General features: G+C 35.3%; 1 protein-coding gene across 1 annotated transcript in view; it reads left to right on the top strand.

Moving 5' to 3' along the window:
- The window catches only part of ANKIB1 (ankyrin repeat and IBR domain containing 1), a 155,703-nt gene that overhangs the window by 64,814 nt on the left and 63,565 nt on the right, over window positions 1–27,324 (top strand). The window contains exons 3-5 of the mRNA XM_025378251.1: window positions 6,294–6,591; window positions 17,834–18,016; window positions 26,309–26,426. Coding sequence (XP_025234036.1) covers window positions 6,294–6,591; window positions 17,834–18,016; window positions 26,309–26,426 — 599 coding nt within the window. The remainder of the gene's footprint in view (window positions 1–6,293; window positions 6,592–17,833; window positions 18,017–26,308; window positions 26,427–27,324) is intronic.

Genomic DNA, 27,324 nt, shown 5'->3' with positions numbered 1-27,324 from the left:
CCATTTATGGATATTTAGGTTGTTTCTGTATCTTATCTATTATAAATAATGCTGTAGTGAACATGGGAGTACTGATACCTCTTCCAAGTTTGTGATTTTATTTCCTTGAATATATACCCAGAAGTAAGATTCCTGGATCATATGGTAGTTCTGTTTTTAATGTTTTGCTCAACTTCCATACTGTTTTCCATATGGTTGTACCAATTTACATTTTCATGAGCAGTGTACCAGGTTTCCCTTCTTTGCACATTTTGCCATCACTTACCTTTTGCCTTTTTGATAATTGCCATGCGAACAGGTATGAGGTGATATTTCACTGTGATTTTGATTTGCATTTCCGTGATTATTAGTGATGTTGAACATTTTTTATATGACTGTTGGTCATTTGTATATCTTGTTTGGAAAATTATTTAGGTCCCTTGCCCATTTTTTAATTGAGTTATTTGTTTTGTGTTATTGCATTTTATGAGTTCTTTACAGTTTTTATTCATTTTTCAGGTGTATGGTTTGCAAATATATTCTCCAGTTCTACAGGTTGCCTTTTCATTTTGCCAGATTATTATTTTAAATAATTAATTGATTTTGTTATAAGAAATTAACTCTTTTATACTTTTACATCATGTCAAATAAGGATAAATAGCATTTACTTATCAGCATTAAGTAAAATAACTTTTATTTAATTATTTTTGTTTTAGGTAGGTTAAAATGTTGTGCTATATTTAATCCTACTTTACTATCTCACAAGTTGATGACTATTACTTTCTCATGCTGCCTCATATAATCTGGGATGCCTTTCTGAGACTTCAGTGTAGACTCTAGCTGAGCTTGGCTAGATTCCTTTTTTGTTTTGTTTTGAGACAGAGTCTCCCTCTGTCACCCAGGCTGGAGTGCAGTGGCATGATCTTGACTCACTGCAACTTCTGCCTCCTGGGTTCAAGCAGTTCTCCTGCCCCAGCCTCCCGAGTAGCTGGGATTACAGGCGCCTGCCACCACGCCTGGCTAATTTTTGTATTTTTAATAGAGATGGAGTTTCACTATGTTGGCCAGGCTGGTCTGGAACTCCTGACCTCAAGTGATCCACTCACCTCAGCCTCCCAAAGTGTTGGGATTACAGGCATGAGCCACTGCATCCAGCCTAGATTCCTAATATATGACATATATATGTAAGCAAAGGTAGATATTCCTAGTCACGGACCTTTTAGCTATAAAGCAAAGCACCCATTTGGAATAAGACCTTGATTTTATTCCTATTTCCTTTAGCTATATGGTATCTGCAATAGCAGGCATCACTTTCTTCCTTTCTTAGGTAGAATAATATGGTAATAGATGCCCCTTTGCATCTCTCTCTCTGAACCCACATGCTGTGTGTTTATATTATATTACATCACAATTGCACTGCCTCTTTTGCGGGAAACTAAATCCATACTCGTAGCTACTGCTTAACATATAAAAAAGCCATGGACTTGGAGTTAGTGTATTCTAACTTGGATATATAATTTATTAGTTGTATCTTCTACAAAACAGCCTCTTTTGCTTATTTGGAAATAAAAGGGGCTTGTCTTTTGGTATAAATAAAATAGAAAATATTTATTAGAGCCTGTCTTTATTAGAGCACATGTTAATATCAAAGTCTGTAACTTTGAGGATTAGTTAACATAGAGTTTCCAGTTATTGATTTCTACTTTTTGACTGTTTTATATTTTAGGAGCTAAGTTATTTTCAGTAAGTTGAAATACAGGTCTCCTCTCCCCAACTCCCCTTATCTTGCATGCAAACCCCATAAGAGCAGAGACTTTATCTGTTTTCTTTACAATATCCCTAACTTCTAGAATAGTACCTAGCAAGTAATGAGTGCTCAGTCAATGTTGCATGAAAGAGGATATTTCAGAGGAACTGAAGGTTTAAGTATATATGACTGGTGGAATAAAAAGAGTTATTGCAAGAAATTGAGGTTCTGGGAGAATAGTTACTTCAGAGAGAGTTCAGTTGAGTATGAGTGCAAGAGAAAGAGGCCTATAAGATGTGAGAATATGGTATGGGGTCAGATGAGAAGTCATATAGGATGATAGAGCATTAAGAATTATCAGAGAAGTAACACAAATCGAGCATTTCTTATTCAAAATGAGTGGGACTAGATTGTTTCAGATTTCAGATTTCTTTGGATTTTGAATATTTGCATTACACTTACCTAGTTGAGCATCCCACATGCAAAAATTTGATATCTAAACGCTCAAATGAGCATTTTCTTTGAGAGTCACATTGGCACTCAAAACATTTCAGATTTTGAAGCGTTTCAGATTTCTGGATTAGGGATACTCAATCTATAGTAGAAACCCTTTGAGGGAAATCTGTGATTCTGCCACTACTGCCTGTCATTTGGGTTCTGGTCATACTTCCCAATTTACAAAGTGTATTCACATAAACCATTGAAAGAGAAATGGCTTTCAGAGTGGATGGACTCTCTGAAAGAAGAGAATGTGTGTGGAGAAGAACATGGGGGTTAAGAACTGAAACTTACTTCCAGTAATGGGGTAGGAATTAGAGCCATCATCATGGGTAAAAGAGAAGTTGTACTGAAAAAAATTAAGAGGATTATTGAAAAAGTGTGATTATGGAAGCCAAGGTAATAGAAAGGTCAAGAGGTAAATGAAGCAGTTGACAATTTAAAGTGTAGAACAAAAATTAAGGACAATGATGAATAATTTAGCTCTTAGGAAATTGCTGGTTACATGAGAGAGTGAAACTCCCATGTAGTGATAAGAATAGGGTCATATTGAAGTGGAGAATGAATGTAGAAGAAATAGAGGTAACAGCTATAAACTGGCTGCTTGAGAATTAACAGTGAAAGAATCTAGAAAAAACACGTGGCTCCTGGATGGGTTATTAGGGTCACATGAAAGGGATGGATTTTTTTCCCCAGGTTAATGTTTTCCCTACCCCACCTTCCTGTTAATTATCTCCTATCCCTGTTCCAGAATTAACTTCATATGCTAGTAGTTAAAAAAAAAAATCCTTAACTACTAACATAGTTACAGAACGGGGTCTAAAACATACATATCAATTTTGTACTCATTATTCTATTTATACATTTATGTAAATTTAAGAAGAGTCTCCTTTGAATTTAAACAGATGAGAGGAATCAATAAAATTAGAGTATTCAATTTATTAAATAGTTTTAGCATGAAATATTTATGCAGATATGCTACTGTGTCTAATAATTTGAGACTCTTTCTTGAGTAAATATGTATAAAGAAGTTATTTTAATACTTTTACTTCAGAATAATACACTCTGTGTGTTTGGTTTGATTAATGAGCCTGGCAGATTGGCAAGAGAGTGTCTCATTCTCTTCTCTATATGGGGAGGATCTAGAGCCATTTAATACTAGAGAGAGTGAGATTGGTCCTTCCATATCAACTGACATCCTCTCAATTTACCTTAAATTTCTTTGTGATAAGAACCTGAACTCTCCTGAGCTAAATAAGAGAATAACTGATATATTGGAAATGGGGTAAGAAAGGCTAGATAAATGTGATTATGTACAGGGTATTTACAGAATCGGAATTAACTTTAATAATTTCTTTCTTAATTAAATTTTTAAGAAAGTGAAATCTTTTTTTGTCAATCATGCCTCGTAGAAGAGGTATTAATCTTGAATACGTTTTAGAGTATGGTTTTAATTTTGGCTATACAATGTAATTCAATCATAAATACAAGGAAATATGATTGGGAATTTTATTATCAGCAGTTGACATAGGGAAAATATATATTTTAACTATTAAGCAACATTATGGCTGTATAAAAAAATTACCCATATTCTTGCCTCCCCTAAACAAATGTTAGAATTATTCCATCTTCCCTTCTAGTTTTTATCCATATATATTCAGAAGATTGAGAAGGGAGAGGGAATTCTATTCTTTTATTTCCACTTAGCTATAACACTCGTGGATAGACTTTAAATAACCATAATTTTCTATTGTATATCAGATTTATGTTTCCCATTTCTATTATTAAACGCTTAAGTGATTTCTAAATTTTTCTGTTCAAAGTAACACTGTATTGATTTTCTTTGTTTCTATAAATTTTTATTTATTTCCCTTAGGGTAAACTCTCAGGAGTAGTTTTACTCAGTCAAAGGATGTGAAATCATATATTAGTTGTTATGAGCTATTATGTAACTTGCCCAAGGTGACACAGCTAGAAAATGACAGAACTAGGATTAGAACCTAGCAGTCGGGGACCACGTTCTTAACCAATGTGCTGCACTACTGGCTCAAGAGATCCCCAATCCCATGTCACTGATCTGGATCATGAAAGTTTAATATGCATCCAATTCATTTATCAAAATTATGGCATGAATTTGCTGTGTATGAGACACTGTAGGGGATTCAAGAAAGAACAGAATTTATAAGCCCTGCCTTAAAAGCCTATAAACTATTTGGGAGAAGGGAACAGAAAGGTAAGAAAGTATGATAAAATGTAATGAGTTATAGAATTAGGATGCTGTATGAAGACAAAGAAAAGAGTAGCAGACTGAACGAGGGGAGCCTAGTGTAAAGAGGCTTCTAAGTAGTGTTGGGTTTGCTTAAGTGGCCTGAATCAGTTCCTGGGAAACCAAATTGAGCAAGTATTGGAGTGTACTGCCGGCATCAGAAGACCATAAAGGCTACGTGGAGCTGTAGAGAAAATAAGCATGTAGAGAAAACCTGAGCAAAGTTTACTAAAACTTGGAACCTGGACTAAAAAATTAGCTCTGGAAATTAAATTATGGCTGAATAGACGTTGAGGACTCCAGAGAGACTTACTGCCTATGAGATATGTATTTATATTTGAAGGGAGTGAGGAGTGGATGATCCTCTAGACCACGGAAGTATTCCCTAAGTTGTAAAACTCAGAGACACTAGTCTTATCTTTTCCCTAGGAAAATTTGCTTTTACTCAGGGATAGATTCTTCCTCCCAACCACCACCCTGCCCCAGCCCACCCCACCTTCTGGTGTCCAGAGAGGAAGAGGTCTGTTAATACAAGGCTTACTGTATAACATCCCAGATTGATATTTTCAGGGTTCCTTGCTGAGTTAATTTCCTATTGCTGCTGTCTCAAAGTGCCACAAATTAGTGGCTTAAAACAATACAATTCTTACAGTTCTGGGGTTCAGAAGACTGTAATCATTCTACTGGACTACTCTAGGTGTTGGCAAGGCTGCATTATTTTTGGAGGCTCCAGGGTTGAATCCCTTCCCTTGCCTTTTCTAACTCAACTATTAATCCTGTGACTCATTTTAGGAGCTAGGCACAACTCTTAGATCTGGGTTTGGCAGTAGTAAAGGCAACTCACCTAGACCTGTCTTTGAGATAAACACTCACCGTGGAATTAGATCTTAGTCTTCTAGATCTAACCACAACTCCCCTCAGAAGGTATTATACTGTGTGCTGTGGTCTGAATGGGGCATTGGAGGGTAATTAGATCATGAGGTTGGAGCCCTCAGGAATGGGAGTAGTGCACAGTGACATGGTGGGAGTAGTTGCCCCTCTCACCATGTGAGAGAACACAATGAGAAGGCCTCTGAGGAACGAGCCCTTACCAAACACTGAATCGCCTGGCACATTAATATTGGACTTACCAGTGTGCAGAACTGTACTGTGAGAAATAAGTGTTTCTTGTTTATAAGCCATTCAGTTCATGATATTTTTTTAGTAACTCAAGCAGATTAAGACACTGTAAATATAATCCTTATTATTTTAAAGGTTAGCTGATGACCTTGGTGGAGAAAATTTTCTCTAGATTTAGTCTCAGGTTTACATATTACTTTCTGTCCTTAAATTAGTTGCCACTGATATAGTAGTTGTCACTATTAAATAACTATGTATGCAACAAATAGATCAGAGCAATAAAGGAAGAATTAAAAATTAGTGTGCAATGCTTAATACACCCTTAGGCATCTATATAATTGACATTAATCTGTAAATTATCAGTGTTTTCTTTTCCTGTCCATTCCTCACCCCTTACATTTCTCATCTTCCTTTTTTCTTCCTTTTCCCTTCCTTTCCCTCCCCTTTAATTAGCAAGTAGTATAAAGATATTTACGTTTATTTTTCTTAGTATTGTTGTTCTAGAATAGAGTTTTTTAAAACTAAGAATTAATCATTCAAGCTGTTGTAAACCAGGCCTTCAGTATAAATTGGATTATTAGCTTAGAAGTAGAGTTTATCTTTTAAATGTGTTATCTTCAATGTATTTCAAGGTAGAAAATAAGTGATTTTCATCCTTTATTTTTCCCTTCCTTTCCATTTTAGGACTTTTCTTGGTAGAGATGGAAATCCAAATAAACGGAATGTGCACAATGAAACATCTATGCATTTGTTGTGTATGGGACCTCAAATTATGATATCTGAAGGAGCCCTTCATCCTCGCTTGGCACGCCCCACAGAAGATGATTTCAGAAGAGCAGATTGTCTGCAGATGATCTTAAAATGGAAAGGAGCAAAACTTGACCAGGGTGAATATGAGAGAGCAGCTATTGATGCTGTTGATAACAAAAAAAACACACCCTTGCACTATGCTGCTGCCTCAGGGATGAAAGCCTGTGTAGAGGTAAACCTTTTCTTTTCTTTTTTTTTTTAATATTCTGCATTGTAAAATTTGTATCCAGGTAATATGTAATTGTCAGTATTTTTTTTTTTTTTGATTGTCTTAGTAATTTGGTCTTTTCTTTTTCTCTTTTGTCTTCTAAAAGACTCTTAAATAAAGGGCCCCCCCCCCTTTTTTTTTTTTTTTTTTGAGTTGGAGTCTTGCTGTTTTGCCAGGCTGGAGTGCAGTGGAATGATCTTGGCTCACTGCAACCTCTGCCTCCCGGTTCAAGAGCTTCTCCTGCCTCAGCCTCCCCAGTAGCTGGGACTACAGGCACACACCACCACGCCCAGCTAATTTTTGTATTTTTACTAGAGACGGGGTTTCATCATGTTGGCCAGGATAGTCTCAATCTCTTGACCTTGTAATCCGCCCACCTCAGCCTCCCAAAGTGCTGAGATTACAGGTGGGAGTCACTGCGCCCGGCCAAGGGCCTCTTTTAAATAAAGTTATTTCGTTGTTTTAGTGAGGGAGAAAGCCCCACAGGTGAACAATCACCTTTGTAATGAAGTGGAGTCAAGAGCAATTAAAAATTTGTTAATATCTCTTAAGATATTGGTCATCAATTAAGCACTATCATATTGAGAGTCATAGTTATAGTAGAAATATATTCTGCTTTTTTGCTTATTTTTTTGGTCACCAATTTATAAAATTTATACATGTTGAGTATAGCAAATTTTTGGCAAGTGAGACCTATAGTTTATGTAGAATTGAAGCGCTCACTAAGCAACGGATAAATATTAACGAATACATTTATTGGAGTCTTTTTAAAATCACTTGGAATTTTAAAACATGTATTTTTCTGTTTAATTTGCGTTGAAGTGCTCCTGAATACATACTATATTATGTTGTAATTTTTCCATATGTATTTCGTGTATAAATATATAACATTATATATACAAAATATTTAACAACAAATTAGATAAAATCGCGCATATGAGATCTTAACTAAGTCAAGAAATCATTATATAGTATCGTCACTACCATACATAAAACAGAATAGGTTTTTCTCAGCTACCAACATTCATATCCATCCTTACATATCTCATAGAAGTTCTTTTGCATAGATGTGTGTAAGTATGTGTGAGAAGCGTATTAGACTGGATTACAGAGTATCTTTATTACTAAAAGTATATACCTTTATTGGAAAAGCAATTATCATAATCAGATTAAAATATACCTGAAAATTTCTTGTTTCCTTAATGTTGTTCATGTATACTTTAGACTTCTAAGTAGATCAGTATGCCAAAAATATGAATATTCATTTTCTTATATTAGAAGATTACCATCACTTATATTATTTCTTCAGGATATCTGAAGGGTCAGTTCTTGCATTTCTAATATGCTTGTGATCTTATCTTTTGTTTATTGCTAATGTTTGTGATACTTGTTAATCTTTTAGAGTCTTAGTCATTTCATTGAGTTTGTATAACCTTTACCCATTAGTTAGTGATGGTCATTAACTTGAAACTATTTTTCAAGCAATGCTTTTTTTTTGTTTGTTTTAAGAGACAGGGTCTCTCTATGTTGTCCAGGCTGGTCTCAAACTCCTGGGGTTCAGCGATCTCCCTGCCTCATCTTTTGGAGTAGCTAGAACTACAGGCACCCACATGCCACCAAACCTGGCCATGATGTTTTCTAACATTGATTCACTGTGGTGGAGGAATCTCCTAGGATTTGGAGGGTAGGGGACTAATAGCAGAATTCCTAAGGCTTTTTACACAAGCTTCTCTGTACATTGTCCTATGTTTACCTATTGTGGAAGAATTCCTGCTATAATGACTCACCATTATTGATGGTACTGCATCATATTTCTCAAATGGACTGGAGTAGAAAGTAGATTTTTCTGGATAGTAGCAATAATGCTCTTAAATATTTTAAATAGGCCAGGTGTGGTGGCTCACGCCTGTAATCCCAACACTTTGGGAGGCCAAGTCTGGCAGATCACAAGGTCAGGAGTTCAAGACCAGCCTGGCCAATACAGTGAAACCCCATCTCTACTAAATATACAAAAATTAGCTAGGCGTAGTGGCAGGCGCCTGTAGTCCCAGCTGCTTGGGAGGCTGAGGCAGGAGAATTGCCTGAACATGGGAGGCAGAGGTTGCAGTGAGTCAAGATGGCACCACTGCACTCCAGCCTGGGCAACAGAGTGAGACTCCATCTTTAAAAAAATATATATATATATATATATCATATATTATATTAAATGCTTTAATATCTTCCAACTTTGTAAGCATTGCTTTAGTAGTTGTTGATTTTGAAGTATGTTGACAATGACATACTTATTAAATTGTTCAAAAAATTGAGAGTGGTGTTTTTACCAGCGTTATTTTTTGCTCAGTGAAAGAAATTAGTGCCAGGTTTATACTGTACTATCTGGCAGGCCTGACAATTTGCTTATGTATGCGTGAGCATGTGAATGTGTGTGTGCGCTTTAACTTTTTGACCTATCAGCATATCACATCGCATATACCACAACATTTGATGACTGTTTTCATTTTCTGTATTTAGAAGAGCTCTTTGACTTAATATTAAATATAAAACATTCTAAAAGGAGCCCTATAAATACCTTATATTTATTCTGGTTTTTATAACATTTCAGCATATTTTATTCAGATAAAGCTTATCTTTAATCTCTTATATATAGTTGATTATATATACTCTTGTCCAGCCTTAGGCCCTTAATTATTTTTTATTATGCATACTGCTAATTAAACCAGAAGAGTTTCTCAGGGAAGCATATATTAACTATCTCCAGAAGCCTTATTTTTTTTTTTTCTTGTACAAGTGCATACAATAAATACAGTTGTCACTTGGTATCCAAGGGAGATTTGTTCCAGGACTCTCTGCAGATACGAAAATCCACAGATGCTCAAATCCCTTATAGAAAATGGCACAGTATTTGCATATAACCTACACACATCCTCCTTATACTTTAAATTGTCTCTAGATTACGTATAATACCTAGTACAATATAAGTGTCATTAGGGAATAATAACAAGAAAAAAACGTGGATGTTCAGTATAGACACAACCATCCCTATTTGTTTTCCAAATATTTTTTACCTGCTTTTGGTTGAATCCAGGGATGTGGAATCTAAGGATGTGGAAACCACAGATAGAGAGGGCTGACTATACATTAAAATATGTGACCTGTTTAACTGTACAACTTAATTCTTAGTATGAGTCTCTAGTTATTTTCAGGTGGTATCATACTACTATGATGAACAGGAAAGGCTTAGATGTCTCTTACAAAGTTTACTATCATGGTTAATTTAAAATTTTTTTTTCTAAACTTATTTCTTTATATCATTACTTTTAGTCATTGGCTGTAAGAATAATAGTTATAATAACTAACATTTGTATAATGCTTTCTAATGTTTATAGTGCTCATTGGTACTAAGCATGATATAAAGGTTTGGGTTGAATGAAAGAGTGTCATCAGATATTTATTAATGTTTCATGAGACTAAGAGATTATATGGTGGAGGGAGCATTGATTTGTAGTCTTGGTCCTCAGAGTAACAGTCTGTGGAACCTTGCATGTGTCACTCAGCTACTGTAATAGTTTCCTCTTGGGTGGTTGGAATAGATGATCTTAGATTTATTTGGAAGATTCCTTTTAACACAAATTCTCTATTAGCCTGTTATTGCAATAAAATATATCCCATTTTTAGTGTCTAGCCTTTAAGATCAAAGAGATTATCTTTTTTCCCATTGTTAGGGCCAACCTGTTTCTTAACTACATCTGTGGAAGTATATCTTCTTTAGTTGTTGAAAATGTTTTTCTCCCTGGTATATTTATTTAAGGATAGAGATGATGAAGTCATCGTTGGCATTTAATAATTTAAACAGTTTCTTATAGCTCATTATTTTGTACCATAGAAATAAAATATTTATTTTAAAACTTCCCCATCTCCCTGTAATAATTATGTTCTGTAATAAGTGCCCCCACACACATACACAGAGAGAACATAAAATTAAAACCCCTTAATTATAGAGTTCTTCAGGGAACCTCCAGGTGTGAAGGTATCACACGGTATGTAGAGAGTTGCATTGGTTATCTGTGTCACTGATGCTTAGACCTGACTTCTCTGAACTTCTTCATGCTGTATTGTTGCCTGGTTGACTTCCTCATATGGATATCCAACAATCTGTCAAATTCAGCATTTTAAAAAGTGTACTATCTTCTTTTCTACCCAGTAGAGACTTCACTAGTGCTTGATTCTTGACTCTAGATTCTATTAGTGATGCTGCCATTATCTCCTTATCCAGTATTGATACCTGCACTTACCTTGGGTCTCCCTCTTTTTTTTTAATTACATCAAACTCATACTACCCATGGCAGAGTAGACCTCTGTCTCTTTGGACCAGTTCCTCTGTTTACTTCTGTGGCCACTTTCTAACATCAAGTGCTTTGTGTTGAATCCTCACTTTGGCATATTTTTCAGAACTCCCTTACACAGAAAATCCTGGAGTTTCACAAATTAATTATTCTAAATTATTTGTGAGATAAAAATAACACAGAGGAATAGTCTACAATTGTTTGGAAATTGGAAATGCTTATATGATAAACATTTATTAAGGACAGACTATAAATAAAGCACCTAAAATTCTAATTTTATTTAATATTCTAAAAATTATTTACAGGTCAGCAAACTTTTTTCTGTGAAAGCCCAGAAAATAAATATTTTAGGCAACTCTGACATTGTACCCTGAAAGCAGCCACAGACAATACAGAAACAAAAGAGAATGGCAGTGTTCTAATAAATCTTTATTTATGGACATCACCATTTGAATTGCTTATAATTTTCATATGTCATGAAATAATTCTATTTGTTCTTTTCAACCATTTGAAAATGTAAAAACTGTTTTTAGTTTGTGGGCTATACAGAAACAGGCAGCAGGCTTGATTTGGCCTAAGATGACTCCATACTTGAAGCTTATTTTAAATACATAAAATGACATTATCAATATGTAACAGGTCCTATAAGCTTCAGTTATACGAAGGACTTAAAAAGTACCACTTAATGGATACTCAGTACACAAAAATAAAGCTCCATTAAAACATAAGTCTGACAAAAATTTAATAAATAATATACTGTTTTTAGTTGCTGAGAGTTTTTGTTTTCTACTTGGGAACAGGAATGGACTTGAGGGGGTGGTGGGTTAGTTCTATTAGCATGGCTTAGTAAAACATCCAGTGATATTTCTTCCTTTGGTAGACTTCCATAGAGCAACCCTAGTCCTTAGGCCTCATTATGTTTCCATTAGTGCTTAACCTGTAGTAGTGATTCAGTAAATGGTGAATGCGACAGGGGTTGTTGTTGATGGTGCTTTACTCTTTGTGAAAAGAATTTTTTAAAAATGAGTGTTATCTTAGATATTTCCTACTCACCTGTGCCCTACTTGCTTATTCAGAGTTTTAAGTGTAGCTGTTTCATGTCAGATCAAATAGAGGTCACTGTAAAACCAAAGGTGGTAAGTCACACATTTTCCTTTGCAGCTACAGGGCCTGTTTGACACTTTGGCAGCTATCAGAGCATTTCACATTTCATTGAAAAGTCATAAAAACCATTCACAGGTCAAACTGAAGAATATTACCTAATTATATTGTGTTTTTAGCACCTAGAGTTTTAAAACTGTATAAAGAATACAGGAATTATATTCCCAGTTCAGCAGCTGAGTAACTTTGCCTGTCTGGGCCTCTGTTTTCTAATTTTTAATCAAGATAGTTGTGATCTCATTATTGTCCCTCAAATGTTACGATGCTAAGGCCTATATTAACTAGGCAGTGACTGTTACAGGTATTGAAGGGAAGGAGAGATAATTTTAGTTTTACATATCCTGGAAGATTTCATGGGTAGTAGTAAGACTGGAGTGGGTAATATTTCAGTTTAAGTATTTGGAGGAGGCTATTCAAAATGTGGCTCTCAGACCTGCAGCATCAGTTCTGACAACTTGTTATAATTAACAAATTATTGACCCAACCAGACCTTCACATTCTGAACTTGTATCTCTGGGAATAGATTGCAGAAATGTTTAGCCAGTTCTCCTGGTGATTATTTGCATGGCAGAGTTTGAGAAGCACTGTTCTAGGTCTCAGACATATACAGATTGAGCCATGCTCATGCTACTGTACTCCAGCCTGGGTGACAGAACGAGATCCTGTCTCCAAAAAAAAGAAAAAAAGAATTTTTAATCGGAGAGTGATATTATGAAAGCATATATGATGAGATTAGCCTGATGGTTGTAATGTACAATAGATTTGAATGGCGTACTTCCAAAGCAGTATTTCTTAAAGCCTTGCTACTCAAAAGAATCGTCCTCAGACTGGCATTGGCATCAATCACCTGGGAACTTGTTGGAAATGCAAAATCTCAGCTCCATCCAAGACCAACCAAATTTGAATCTAGTTTAACAAAATCCCAAAGGGATTCTTATTTAAAGCTTGAGAACCCTGGCTTGGAGCATAATTTGTGGGCTGCCTATATTGGAATCACCTGTAAAAAGTATACATACATCTTACAGTCCCTTCTCCAGATCCACCTAATGTGACTATCGGGCTACCCAGATAATTCTTACACAGTTTGAAAACATTTGTGCTGGAACAGTAGTTCAAAGCGTGACTACACAGAAATCTCAGACTAATAAAATTTAAATTTGTGAGAGGGGACCTCAGACATTGGTAAGTTGAGAACCAATGTATTAGAAGGAGTGATAGGAGTTAGAAGATTAATGCGCTAATTCTGGTGTGAACTGACAAAGCATCTGGGTTTGTGTGGTGGTACTGGAGATGGAAAGAATGAGGCAGATGCCAGGGACATTGTGAAGAACTGTTAGCCTTTGGTGACTCAGTCAGTTGATAATAAGAAAGCAAGGGAAAGAAAGGTTAAAAAAAAAAAGGATGGAGGCTCTATAATGTTTAATATTGACAATAGTGAGCTCTCTTTAGATGATATAATTCTCTTTTTTATTTGTGTACATTCTCTATACCTGCTGTCACATCTATAATTAGAGTAAAATTAATTAACTTTATTTTTAAATAACATGGACATGGTTTTGAGCCCGAGCGACTTCAAAGCCTGCTAACAATGAACAGACATTGGAAAGTGAGGTGAAATGTAGGAATTGGTTGAAAGGAAGGGAGAATATATTGAGTTTTCATTTAGAAGGCTGGATATTGACATCCTAGCTTATCTACATGAAATGATAGGCAGGCTGTTGACAATTATGACGAAAGTGTTAGGGAATAAAGAATATAGACACTCATTTAGAATTTAGAATTGAGTTTACCTACATAAAGTTAACAATTAAAAGCAGGATAATGTATAGAGGAGAGAAGCAAGGGAAAGACTTTAGGTTATAGATAAAATAACAGATTTAAAGTCGCAGCATCAATTTGAAGAATGCCTGTGTTCAAAGAGATGAGAACAAGAAGTAGTGCCTATGAGGGAAACACAAAAAAATAGAGAAATAAAAGAACCAAGATGATACAATGTCAAAGATGCAAGAGAAGAATTTCAAGGAGAGGAGCTGGTCAATCTTGTGATGTGCTGCAGAAAAGTAAAGGAATTGGGGGACTGAGAAACGCTGATGGATTTGAGAGTTAAGAGGTATTAATGACTTTGTGGAATATTGTTTCAGTAACATAGTCCAGGCAGAAGTCAGATTCCTGCGTATAATTGAGTCATTTGCTGAGGAAATTGAGAGACAGTTGGTATCAATAACTAATTTGAGAAATGTGAAGGCCAAGAAAGATAGAAAATTTTTAGGAAAGTAACTAGAAGGATAGCAGGATTAAGTTATGATCCTGAGTAAGTCAATCCAGAGTCACCACCCATTTAGAGGGTGATCAAAGGAATGGGGTAGGATTTGTCTTGAATAGTAGGGGTTACCTCTCTTAAAGTCCCCTCCCCCTCTTCCTCTGGAACTGTGAATGGAAAGAAAGGCAGAATAGAAGAACAGATACATTGCGATCATGATAATTTGGTTTCTTTTAAGGTAGAACATTTTATGTGCACCAAGATAGGCTTACAACCATATTTAAGTAGAACATTCAGTCCTCCTATTAAGTCCTCCTTAGCTAATTTGAGACTGGGAAAGCAGATACTTAGTTGGATGCTTTGGTTGAAGCATTTAAAAAGTATTCTTCAGAACCAGACATAACTTTCTATTTTGTCAAATTAAGACACCTAAGTTTATTCCACAACACTTTGGCAGCTATCTCCCCTTAATGCATCTTTTTACTTACTGGTGTTCCTGACTTTATGCCCTAAAAGTCAGCAAGCTGAAGTACTTTTTAACACATTCTCCTCAATGTCGGGCATTATTGCTGTCAGCTGTCTTCCATGCCAAGGTAACCTACAGGTGGATTTTCATAGCCAAGTCTAATGCTACAAACGTGGATCCTCCCATTTCATAATTGATTATGAGTTTCTCTACAGGTGCCAAATTGCAGCAATGAGATACAGGTCTTTATGGTTCCCTCACCCCAACTGCAGTCAAACTCATTAGGGAATACCTTGCAAAGATAGTTTACCAGTCATTCTCACTCAAGTTCTAAGAATGGTCAGCAGTTACCTTCAACAATGACTTCTTACACATCCCCTCTTCAAACACATTTTTTAACCCCCCAATGAGTGAAGTCCACATTCTGGCATATCCTTTTAATAAGGTTCCCCTTACCAAGATTCTGTTAGGGTACAACTTCTTTAATTTTGTTGTCTTTGCTTTTGTTAAGGAAGACTAGGGCATTAAGTTAAAGATGATTTGTCTTGTTTTCTAAAATTTATTATTTTTTTGTGCAATGATAGTGATATCTGTTGCAAAGTAAACCAAATCCTGATTTTGAAAGTTATGCCAGCATGCATTTTAGAAATAATTTTCTATGACTCTAAATAGAGAACTCAAGAATAAAGTCAGGTCTTTAGTTCTGTAGCAGTCAGGAACAGATAGTATATTGTGTATTTAGGTGTTGGTAACCTGTGAAACAGAGAGGGTAAAAACAGTAATAGATCCTGCTATGGATATGATAAGTCTCTGGATTTACTACAAGTTCCCAGTATTGAATAAATTAGGTAATATAAATTTATCAGTTTCCACGGCAACTTTGGTTGTACTTTAGGCTCATTGCTTCTCAAACATTTATGTGCAAAAAGAATCTCTTGGAGATCAGAATGACATTTTGATTCAGAGGCCTGGGCTTGGAGGGGTTTGGGGGATGAGGCTGAGATTCTTCATTTCTAACAAATTACCAGGAGATACTACTGGTCCCCAGACCACACTTGCACTAAAAAGGGTCTAGGTGGTAAGTAGCAGCTGATAAGACCTTGCTCTTGGAATCTAGAAGGTAGCTGCCAGAATGACAATTTAGAGCCATTCTTAGCAAACATTTTTCTGTAAAGGACCAGATCGTAAATATTTTAAGCTTTGTGGCCGCAGGTCTATATTTCATAGTCTCGGGTGGTTTGCTTATTTTTACAACTTAGAAACCACCTTAGCTCTAAGGCATACCTCTGGCTAGAGCAAGAAGCTAAGGTCAAATCCAGGGGGCTTGTCAAGTTAGCCCATGGCTTCCAGATCTGGCATTGATATAAGCCCCTTGTTTTGTGAGGATTCTTAGGACTGTAGGAGAACCGTGAGGATTCCAGTTCCGAAGAACTTTATAGGAAGGTTGTGTATTTGTTGAGGAGGGAAAGAAGATAAAATTATTTGGAAGAAAATAAAAAGAAACTACCATTTTGATTAACTCATGCAAAATGAAAATCTCTAAAAAGTGTTAATATTTAGATCATAAGTAAGAGTCTGGGCAGAACTTCAAGATGGACCCAGAATGCATTTAACTTCGATTTATATGATTAGCCTACCTACTTACGAGTCAGTATAGTTTCCAGTCATGGTTAAAAACTTGATCAAACTCATGTCCAGATCCCAGTTCTACTGCTTACTGGCTGGGTAACTTTAGTTAGTCAAGCTACTTAACTATTCTGAGATACAATAATACCCCTGTTATATGGGGTTGTTAATATTAAATGAGAGTGTGTGCTTTAAAGTGTTTAGAAAACAATAAATAGTGACCTACTATATTATTATGAGTATGACTGAATCCTATAAAAGAATCCTATGGCCAGGCACAGTGGCCCACGCCTGTAATCCTAGTATTTTGAGAGGCCAAGGTGGGTGGATCACCTGAGGTCAAGAGTTCAAGACTAGCCTAAGCAACATGGTGAAACCCAATCTCTACTAAAAATACAAAAATTAGCTGGGCGTGGTGGCGGGCACCTGTAATCCCTGCTACTCGGGAGGCTGAGGCAGGAGAATCACTTGAACCCAGGTTGCAGTGAACCGCGATCATGGCGTTGCACTCCAGTCTGGGTGACAGATCGAAACTCTGTCTCAAAAACAAAAACAAAAATAATCCTGTGACTGTCAGGCTGTCCATTAGAGTTGTCTTAGATATGGCTCTCCTGGCATTCATGCCCTTCTTAATGTCTTTGCAGACATAATGGGAAACTTGTACCTATAGCCCTTAATAACAACATACTTAATTTCTGCAAAGCTAGCAGAAACCTCATTACTAAACAAGTCAAATCACTATTCCATGTGTTTTTAAAGGTGGGATTTCTTTGGGTCAAAGAGAGATGGATAGACTTAGCTTCCCAATGTGGCTATCAGTAGCTAGTCCCTTTGAAGAATATTGAAAACAGCTTTACCTCAGTGACTTGCTCGTCCTAATTTCATTTCAGTGTTTCACTGGATAATGAATGAAACTTTTGTCTGCCATGCCAGGACATCCAGACGTTAGTAGTTAAATTAACAGTATCAGCAGTGTCCTTGTTTAAGAAAGATTTATAGAAATTAGAAATTAACAAATTTAAAGTACTGAATAACTATAAACTTTTTCAAATTTTATTTTTGGACTAAGCAAAATGCTTAAGAATTTCTGAAGTTTAAAAAATTGGGTTTGGATTTTTAAAAATTTTTTTTTAACGAGAGGAACTCATTACTGAAAAACAAGAATTACTGATCTTAAAATCAGAAGCCACTGGTATCTAAATACCTTTTTTTTTGTCATTTCAAATGCATACTGTACATACTGTTGCATTTTTGTTGTGTTAATTTTATTATATTTTTAATGTTTTAAAAATAGCGTGAAATAACTTACTTAAACCTGTGGTTGCAAGTTTTTGAAAAAAACTTTTTTAGCTTTTAGTAAAACATGGAGGAGACTTGTTTGCTGAGAATGAAAATAAAGATACTCCTTGTGATTGTGCTGAAAAGCAACACCACAAAGATTTGGCCCTCAATCTGGAATCTCAAATGGTATTCTCACGGGATCCTGAGGCTGAAGAAATAGAAGCTGAATATGCTGCATTAGACAAACGAGAGGTCAGTTTATTTTTTTTTTCTCAGTAAAAAAATTACATGTAATTTTAGATTGTATGTTGTTTTGTATTTTTTTTCTTCTTTAAAACTCAGTTTGTGTGTTCTTCTTTACAGTATTCTAAATATCCTGTCATCTTCATAGCCGTAAAGTATAAAAATACATCTAGGCCAACCACGGTGGCTCATGCCTGTAGTTCTAGTGCTTTGGGAGGTCAAGGCACTGGAGTTCTGAGACTAGCCTGGGCTATAGCAACACTTTATCTCTACAAAAAATCTTAAAAATTTGCCAGGAATGGTGGCCAACACTCATTGTCCTAACTACTCAGGAGGCTGAGGCAAGGGGATTGCTTGAGCCCAAGAGTTCAAGGCTGCCATGAGCTATGATCATGCCAGGGTACTCCAGCCTCGTGACAAAGTGAGACCCTGTCTCGAACTTTAAAAATAAATAATAACATCTAGGAAACCTGGAGCTATGGGTCTTTTGTCTGTCATATATGAGTGTGTTTACTTATAAATAAGGTGCTGGTGTGAGGTATGAATCCTATTCACTCCTCGTACTACCAGACTCCAGTCCTCCTGTTCATCAGTCTCACCTTCTCCTTTGGATTGATCGTATCAACAGACTTGCTTTGGTAGATCCCATCTTAAAAACCAAACAAAGAACATAAAAGCAGCCATTGACTCAACCCTTCCCTAGCCCTGTCTCTCTTCCCCTTGAGTTGTAGCCCCATATCTCTTATCTTCTTAGGAGAGAACCGCTTCCTCACCTTCCATTCACTCTTTAGCCCACTGCAGTATGACTTTCTTCCCTTCTACTCTGATGGAACTGCCCCCCATCATGGAGTGACATGTTGCCAAATGTAGTAGTTTTACTTTTCTGCCTTCATCTTACTTGAATTCCTCAGTGGCACTTGACGCAATTGACCAATCCTTTCTTAATGAAACACTTTTCTCTAGGCTTTGAGGACAACATTCTCTTCTGATTTTCCTTTATGTCTTCCCGGTCTCAATAAATATTACCTCTGTCCACTGAGTTGCTCAAGCGTAAATGGGGGAAGCATTCTTGATTCCTCACATTTTCTTAATCATCACATCCAAACAGTTGGGCAATCCTGTCAATTTTACCTCCAAAAATGCAACGTAAATTAATTTGTTCTTCCCAACCTGTACTCCTACCTCTCTAGGCGCTCACCACCTTCACTTCTTATCTGAGCTGCTGTAATAGTTTCCTTACTGGTCTTCTTCTTTCTATTCTTGTATCTTTAGAATCCATATCGTACACAGGATTCAGAATGACATTTTAAATGTTATACATATCATTTAAATCATTTAATGATTTTTCATTGTACTTAGAATAAAATCCAAACTGTTTGCTCGGATGTAAGCCCTTATGTGATCTGACCACTATACCTTTCCAGCATTACCTCAGACCTAATTTTTCCCCAGAACACCTTGCTCTCATTGTAATGCCTAGACTACACCAAGGCATTTGCAGTTGCTCTTTCCTGCGTCTGAAATCTCCCAGCTATTTTTTGCCATTCTTTCTAAAATAGGTCTCCTCTCTTCCCAATATTCTTTACTATATGCCCTTTTTAACTTTTTAATTCTTTTTTATTAGTAATATTTTTGATTGAAAAATAATAATTGTATACATTTGGGAGTACAGTGTTGTGTTTTGGTACGTATATACAATGTGGAATGATTAAATCAAGCTAATTAACATATCTATCCCTAACTCACCTATCATTTTTTCAGATGAGACATTTGAAATGTACTCTTATTTTGAAATATACAATACATTGTTATTGACTGTAGTCACCATTGTGTAATAGATCTCAAAACCTATTCTTGCTGTCTTATCTGAAACTTTATACCCGTTTATTTTTCATAGGACCTATCACATGCTATGATTATTTTATGTATTTGTTTACTTGTTTATTGCCTTTCTCTCCTATTAGACTGTCAACCCCGTGAAGGGTAGAGCCATATGTGCCTATTCAGCAGACTATTTTCAGTGTTTGAAACACTGCTTGCACAAAATAGGCATCCATAGATATTTCTTAAAGAAATTATAACCCAGTAAATTTTTTCCTCCCAAAAGGATTCTGATTCCTCAGTGTTTAGTGCTAACTTGATTCTAAAAGGTATTATGTAACTATTGGTTTGTACATGTTTAGAAAAATAATCATATGATCGTGTTGTTTATTTTCTCTATGGATTCCCAACAATTTCAGAGCTTTATACTCTCCATATGGCCAAAAGAACTGAGTTTGTTGGGATTAAAATTTACTTTTTAAAAAATCTTTTGTTTCTGTAGTTAGGTTATTTTATAGACAAGCTTATTCATATTAAGTACATATAGAAAGAGAGAGGGCCTGTGCCCTAAGCATTTTGCTGACCCTTCACATGGTTATTTAATCCACATGGGAACCTTGAATGACAGTTGTCCTCTCCTCCCCACCTTTTTTTAATGAGGAAGAAAAACTGGAAAATAACTGAGTAACTTGCCGGAATCAAAGTGAGCTGAACTTGATTCTTCTGACTTCAGGTCCAAACAACTTCCACTTACCATATTGCCTTCTTTTTGACAATCCATTATCTTGAGTCAAACAGAAATTTTTACTGTAATAATTAGTATAGTAATTTAGTCAGAAGACTAAATTATTATAGTAATTTCCAGAAATAATATTAATGTAATTAAATTGTAAGACATTTAGTTTTTTCCCCAAAATACCGTCTTATTTTAATTTATAATTGAATCAGGGAATAACAGTAGGCATTATCAGTAGATTTAAGATCTAAATGGACTTAATATAACTATTATTATGTTAAGAAAAAAGTTACAGAATAGTTTGATACTAATTCTATGGGAAAAAATGACTATGTACAAGAAGAATATTGAAGTATACCAAAACGATCATTTTGATTATAGGTAATCTCCTTTACAATTATTATTTTGTCTATTTTCATGCATTTCCTGACATTTATAATGAGTATTTATTGCTAAAAATGTAAAATAATTTCTTCATCCTGACTGTATCCCAAGTGGTAACAGTTTCTTATGTGTACTACCAGAGTTAAGCAAACATATATGTATATTGAATTTTTAATGCAAAAGTAAGATCATGTCATACATTGTATTCTATATTTTTTCAACTTAACAATATATCATGAACATCTCTCCTAAGTCAGAACATATAATGTACATATTTTAAACATTTACCTATTGCCAAACATCTAAGTAATTTATGTATTTTTACCTTTAAAAACAAGGCTACAGTGAATATTTGCCTGATATATATCTTCTTTATCCAATTGTGCCATTAGTGTAGTTAAAAATACGGATTCTAGAGCCAGACTGTCTGAGTTCATATCTTTGCCCAATGACTAACTTACTATGTGACCTTGAGCAGATTACTTAAACTCTCTGTCTCAGTCTCTTCTTAAAATGAAATTAACAGTCCCTACCTCATAGGGTTATAGTGATCCTTAATGAGTTAATATATGTATATGCTTCGACCAGTGCCTGACTCATTTTTAACATTAGCTAATTGTCTGCTACTGTAATCATGATTATTACTTCATAGTCATCATTATTGCATTGTATACACATTTTAAAAGTGTAGTTCCTATGTGTCTTTAGAAATTGGTTTGATGGGTCATAAGATTTTAAACTTTGTCAGATGCTCTTAAACTGTCCAGAAAGATTACATTGATTTACTTTTATTTCATTAGTATATTAGAGAATCTTTTTCTCCACATTCTTGCTAGCATTGAATATTATCATTGTTATTATTATTTACCCAATTTGGACAAATAAATGGTACCTTGTTTATTTCTCTGATTATTGTGTAAATTGACTGTTAAGTTGTGCATTTTCTATGAAGTATGTTTTCTTAATGCTTTCTAAGAGAACTTTGTGTATTTTTCCATATCCTAAGTTTTTTACTTACATGGTATTCAGAGGTATAAATTTTTTTCCTTTTTGTCTTCTGAATTTGTGACTTGCTAATACTATGATCACATGTCCCTGTATTTTTCTAGTTTGGTAGATTTTTTCAACGCATATTGGATTTGTTTTGTCTACTATTTTCACAATGTAAAGAGTAATACTTTCATACTCAAATAAATGCTTATATTACCTGGATGTTTACAGCAGTACTATTTATAATAGCCAAAAGGTGAAAACAACTCAAATGTTTATCACCTAATGAATGGGTAAATAAAATGTGAGATATACACGCAATAGAATATAGCTCAGCCATAAAAAGGAATGAACTACTAATACATGCTGTATATAATATAGATCAACCTCAAAAACAGTATGCTAAGTGTAAGAAGCCAGACACAAAAGGTCACATTTGGATGATTCCATTTATATGAAAGATCCAAACAGATAAAAGCCGTAGAAACAGAACTCATATGCTGGACATTGCCTTAGCTGGCTACCTGGTTAGCAGGTTTAACCTACTCTGTTCTGCAGGAGCTGCTGGCGTCCTGTGATGCTCAGGCAAGAACAGCTGAATAAGGAGAGAGAAAACTAAAATGCTAAGAACTGGGCATTTCAGAGCTTTATGGAGTGACTGCTATAAGGAGTGACTGCTTAATGTTTATAGGACGTTCTTTTGGAATGATGGAAATGTTTTGAAACTAGATAAAGGTGATTGTACAACACTGAAAGTGTTCTAGATGTTGCTGAATTGTACACCTTAAAATGGTTAATTTTATGTTATGAGTTTTACCTGAATTTTTTTAAAATTATTTTTTTGTTTGAGAAAGAGTCTCACTCTGTTGCCTAGGCTGTAGTACAGTAGTAGGATCTCAGCTCACTGCAACCTCCGCCTCCCGGGTTCAAGTGATTCTCCTGCCTCAGCCTCCCAGGTAGCTGGGATTACAGGCACCCACTGCAACACCTGGCTAATTTTTGTATTTTTAGTAGAGACAGGGTTTTACCGTGTTGACCATGCTGGTCTTGAACTCCTGACCTCAAATGATCCACCCACCTCAGCCTCTCAAAGTGCTGGGATTACAGGTGTGAGCCACCACACCAAGCCCCCTTGAATTTTTAAAAACGTCAGTGCTTTCTTTAAAACTTATATTTGTACCTTCTACCTTGACCTTGGTTGACTTCTGGATTATTTTGCTTATGCTAGTGATTTTACATGGCCTGCTGTGTGATTGTATTAAGTCATATATTTAGGTACTTTTAAAAATTTATGTTCTGAAGGTGAAATGTATATTTCAGCTGAGTTTTAATTTAGTTAATGATCTGGACAGTGTATAATATATTTCTATAACTTCTTAATTTAGTCTTTTCCTCCAAATAATTAAATTATAAATTGGTAAAATCCACTTCTTATTCCCATCATTCAACAAAACTGAGTGACTGCTAGATGCTGTTTTAGATGCTTGGAGGAACAAAGATAAGTGACTACATTCTAGGTGTTTACGTTCCAACAGGGAGAGAGAAACACACAAATAAGTTTAAAAGTAAGTGAACATGTAATTTTGGAGAGTGGGAACTGCTGTAAAGAGATTCTTAAATGAGATATTTAAGTGATGGCTAGGAAGAGTGTGTTCAATTTATTTAAACACCAAAGGGAGAACAGAAAAATTGGCGAGTATTAGACGTAGGTTGGGGTCGGATTCTGTAGGAGTAGGACTGTGCGGCTACATCCGAGTATATGAAGGGAAAAGTGGGCAATATGCTGCTATGAAAGCCCATCTAAAGAATCATCCTTCCCTTCCCCTCTCTTAGTCTATATAACTTTAAACGGCTCAACGTTCTTTTTCTGGCAAGAAACTCATGCTGGACATTGCTGACTATATTAGTTAGCAGGTTTAACCTACTCTGCTCTGCAGAAGCTGCTGGCTTCCTGTCATTTCAGAGTACGGTTCAGGGTAGCCTAGGTCTTCATGCACAAGGAAGAACTGCTGAATAAGGAGAGAGGAAGCGGAAATGAAGGGAAGGGTCAAAGAATCCTAAAAACTTTCCTGGCTATTTTTTCCTCCCTCCCTCCCAAGCTAAGCTCATGGATCAGCTAATGAGAGATTGCTATTAAGAGGAATTAGAAATATCCTTTCTCCCTGAGCATCTAAACATCTTTTAAATTTTTAACAGTTACAGATACTTTTGGGTAAATAAGTGCCTATTCTTTTTTTTCTTTTAACAATAAACATGTTTTACCGATAGGAAGGGGAGGCTGTTTTCCTTGTGAAAAGAATAAGAACAAATACTTTCATAACTCCTTTACGTGACAACCTTTCTGAAATAATTTTTGAAGAGAACTATTATAATAATATGAAGGTAGTGCAGTTTGTATAATAGGCTGTTTCACAATTTTTCAGTGGTCTTTGGTAGCAGTAGTATGCACTGATGCAAAAGAGGTAATTTTATTCATGTTTCTTTTAAATTTAGTTTTTCTTTTTCTTTATGTCAGTACTGACTGCTTTGAAGGTTATTGCTGGTTTGTTTAGTCTGAAAATAGAAGCAGTTTATCTTTGCAACAGGAAAGAGAAAGGCACCTTCATTTTAATCTGTCTTGTGGAAGAGAGAAGTAGTGCCCACTTGGGACTAAGCAATGTATTGAAATGCTTTACATGACCTAATTACAATTCTGTTTTGAAGATTCAGAGTGCATATGTTACATGTTCATGAAGGCAGTGTGTCTTTATCCTTTAAGAATTATTTTTCTTCCACTGTTACCTATTGAAGTTTAAAACTACATGCATTTTTAAAAACTGGATCTAGGCAGATTGTTTCATATTATCCCTTCTTTCTTCATTTACCTAAAATTAAATCTTCAGATACATTATGTCAGAACTGCAAGCAAAGCTAATTTTCTCCTATACATTACTTGCACTGTCATTCTCTAGATAACACTGATCTGGAGAATCATGATTAAATTCACCATTTTCTCTCTCCCTATTTGGTTCAACGTAAATGAAGTCGAATGATGGCTAACCTGAAAAAGAACATTTACAATGTAAGACCAGGAAGTATGCAATTGCCACCATTGGGAATATCAGGAAGTATTCACTGTCATTGCTGAGGCTAGGAGAGGTACCTAGAATCCCAAGTCTGGATTTGGAATACATTTTCTAGAAGCAATGTATGACTTCTGTACTGGAATGGGTAGTACTAATTTAACCGTTAAAGAATTTACTAAGTTTTTGTAGGGGAACTCATGTTTCATAAATTAGCTTAGAAGCAAATTGTATGTGATAGTTTGGGGCTTTTTAAAGGATAATTTGGATGAAATTACAGTGCTTCTTTCTCTCTTACTTAATAGTATTCCTATATAGAAAAGTTTTGGTTAACTTTCCTTTAAAAAAAAAAAAAAAGGTCTTACTATGTTGCCCAGGCTAGACTGCAGTGGCTATTCACCGGCATGCTTGTAGCACACTACAGCATCAAACTCCTGGGCTCAAGTGATCCTCCCACTTCTCAGCCTCCCTAGTAGCTGAGACTGTGGGCATTCACCAAGTTCTGCTCCATTTCTTTTATGTTGATAGGATACCCAAAACTGTGCCTAAATGAACATATATATTCATACTCAGTTGATTTGCAGAAAGAACAGACTGGACAATAATACCCAAGAACTTGAATAATTATTGCTCAATGGTGGAATTGTAGGGTTTTATTTCTCATACTTTTTGTATAATCCAAAATTTTAAAACTGTAAGGTAAGATGGTCTTGCCCTTATACTATGATATTTTATTTTTAGAATGATAAGGTACATGAGTCCCAGCATCTGTTTTATAGCATAAAAGAGACTTGTGAAAGGGCAGTTTGAAGTCCATGATAGTGGAGCATTAAAAAAGCCTTTTGAAGTTTAATAAATTTAAATAGAAAGATTTTAAATGATAATCATGTACAGTCATCCCTCAGTATCCGTGGGGATTGGTTTCAGGACCCTCATGGATACCAAAACCCACAGATACTCAAGTCCCTTATATAAAATGGGTAGTATTTGCATGTAATGTATGCCCATCCTCCCATATACTTTAAATCATCTCTAGGTTAGTTATAATAACTAATACAATGCAAATAATATATAATTAGTTGTTATACTGTGTTATTTAAGGAATAATGACAAAAAAAGTCTGTGCATGTTTAATATAGACACAACCATTTATTTTTTTTTCCCCAAATGTTTTCAATCCACAGTTGATCCAATCCATGGAATGCAGAACTGTGGATACATAGTACTGACTATATATTGTTTATAGGCATTTTGATACTTCCTATGAGTATAATGCCCATTTAACTTTATTTTTTTTTCTTTTCAAAGCCATATGAAGGATTAAGGCCTCAGGATCTTCGTAGACTAAAAGATATGCTTATTGTGGAAACTGCAGACATGCTTCAGGCTCCTCTCTTTACTGCTGAAGCTTTACTTCGAGCTCATGGTAATGAAAGAAATGTCTTATGCTTCTGATAACATAAGTAACTTTTGAAACTTCTGAGTTTTTAAAAGGGCTATTTTTGTATATGAATACAGAACAAAATGATTGGTTAAAAAAGTCTAAGTTGTGTTTTGTGCAGTTGTTACTTCTATACTCAGTTCTTCATAACATCTTGTATGTTGAAGTATAAACTGGCATATATCTAAGAGGAGAAATTGGAAAATTCCTTTTAGAAATTGAGCTACTAAAGCAAATTATAGATTGTCTAATTTTAGAAATATGTCTAATTTGAGTGAGATTGAGCATTGAAATCCATAGTCCTAGCCCTGGTTTTGATATTAATTTTTGCTGAAGTCATTCAAGTATAAAATTATGGTAGTTCAATTAAATACCTAAGAATTGTGCTATTTGTATTGTCAGTTGTATTTATTTTATGTAGTAGCTGTTTCTCCCATGAAGTCACAAAGTGAAGTTAAAGGGTCACCTTGAAAATATATTGTCCCTTTTAAGGGTGGTTTTCTTGTTTTTTGTTTTATTTTGCTTTGTTTTGTTTTTTTTGGACATAACTAACTTTGTATAACAAAATTTTCCTAAGTACTTAGTTTGTTTTAAGTTCTCTGTAATCTTTATGACAGGCATTCTGGGCACTCTCACATGCTGGGTTGGCTCCTTTCATTGCCCACATGATATTTGACATTTTGGCTGGTTTCAAAGAAAAATATTTTCTGGTTTAAAAATATTCTTAAAAAGATAAAAGTAAATGCAGAATTTAAAAAATAAAAACTAAAAATACATTTAAAAAGAAAAGTAAATGGCTATTCTATTCCAGTCATTTTGAGGCCCCAGATAAATTTCTATTCTAGTCATTTTGAGGCCCTGATAAAGATTTATAGTTAAAATA

Source organism: Theropithecus gelada, chromosome 3 (genome assembly GCF_003255815.1).
Source record: "Theropithecus gelada isolate Dixy chromosome 3, Tgel_1.0, whole genome shotgun sequence".
Lineage (NCBI taxonomy): Eukaryota > Metazoa > Chordata > Mammalia > Primates > Cercopithecidae > Theropithecus > Theropithecus gelada.
Note: the sequence above shows the minus strand (reverse complement) of the source record. Positions and strands in the feature narration are given on the sequence as shown.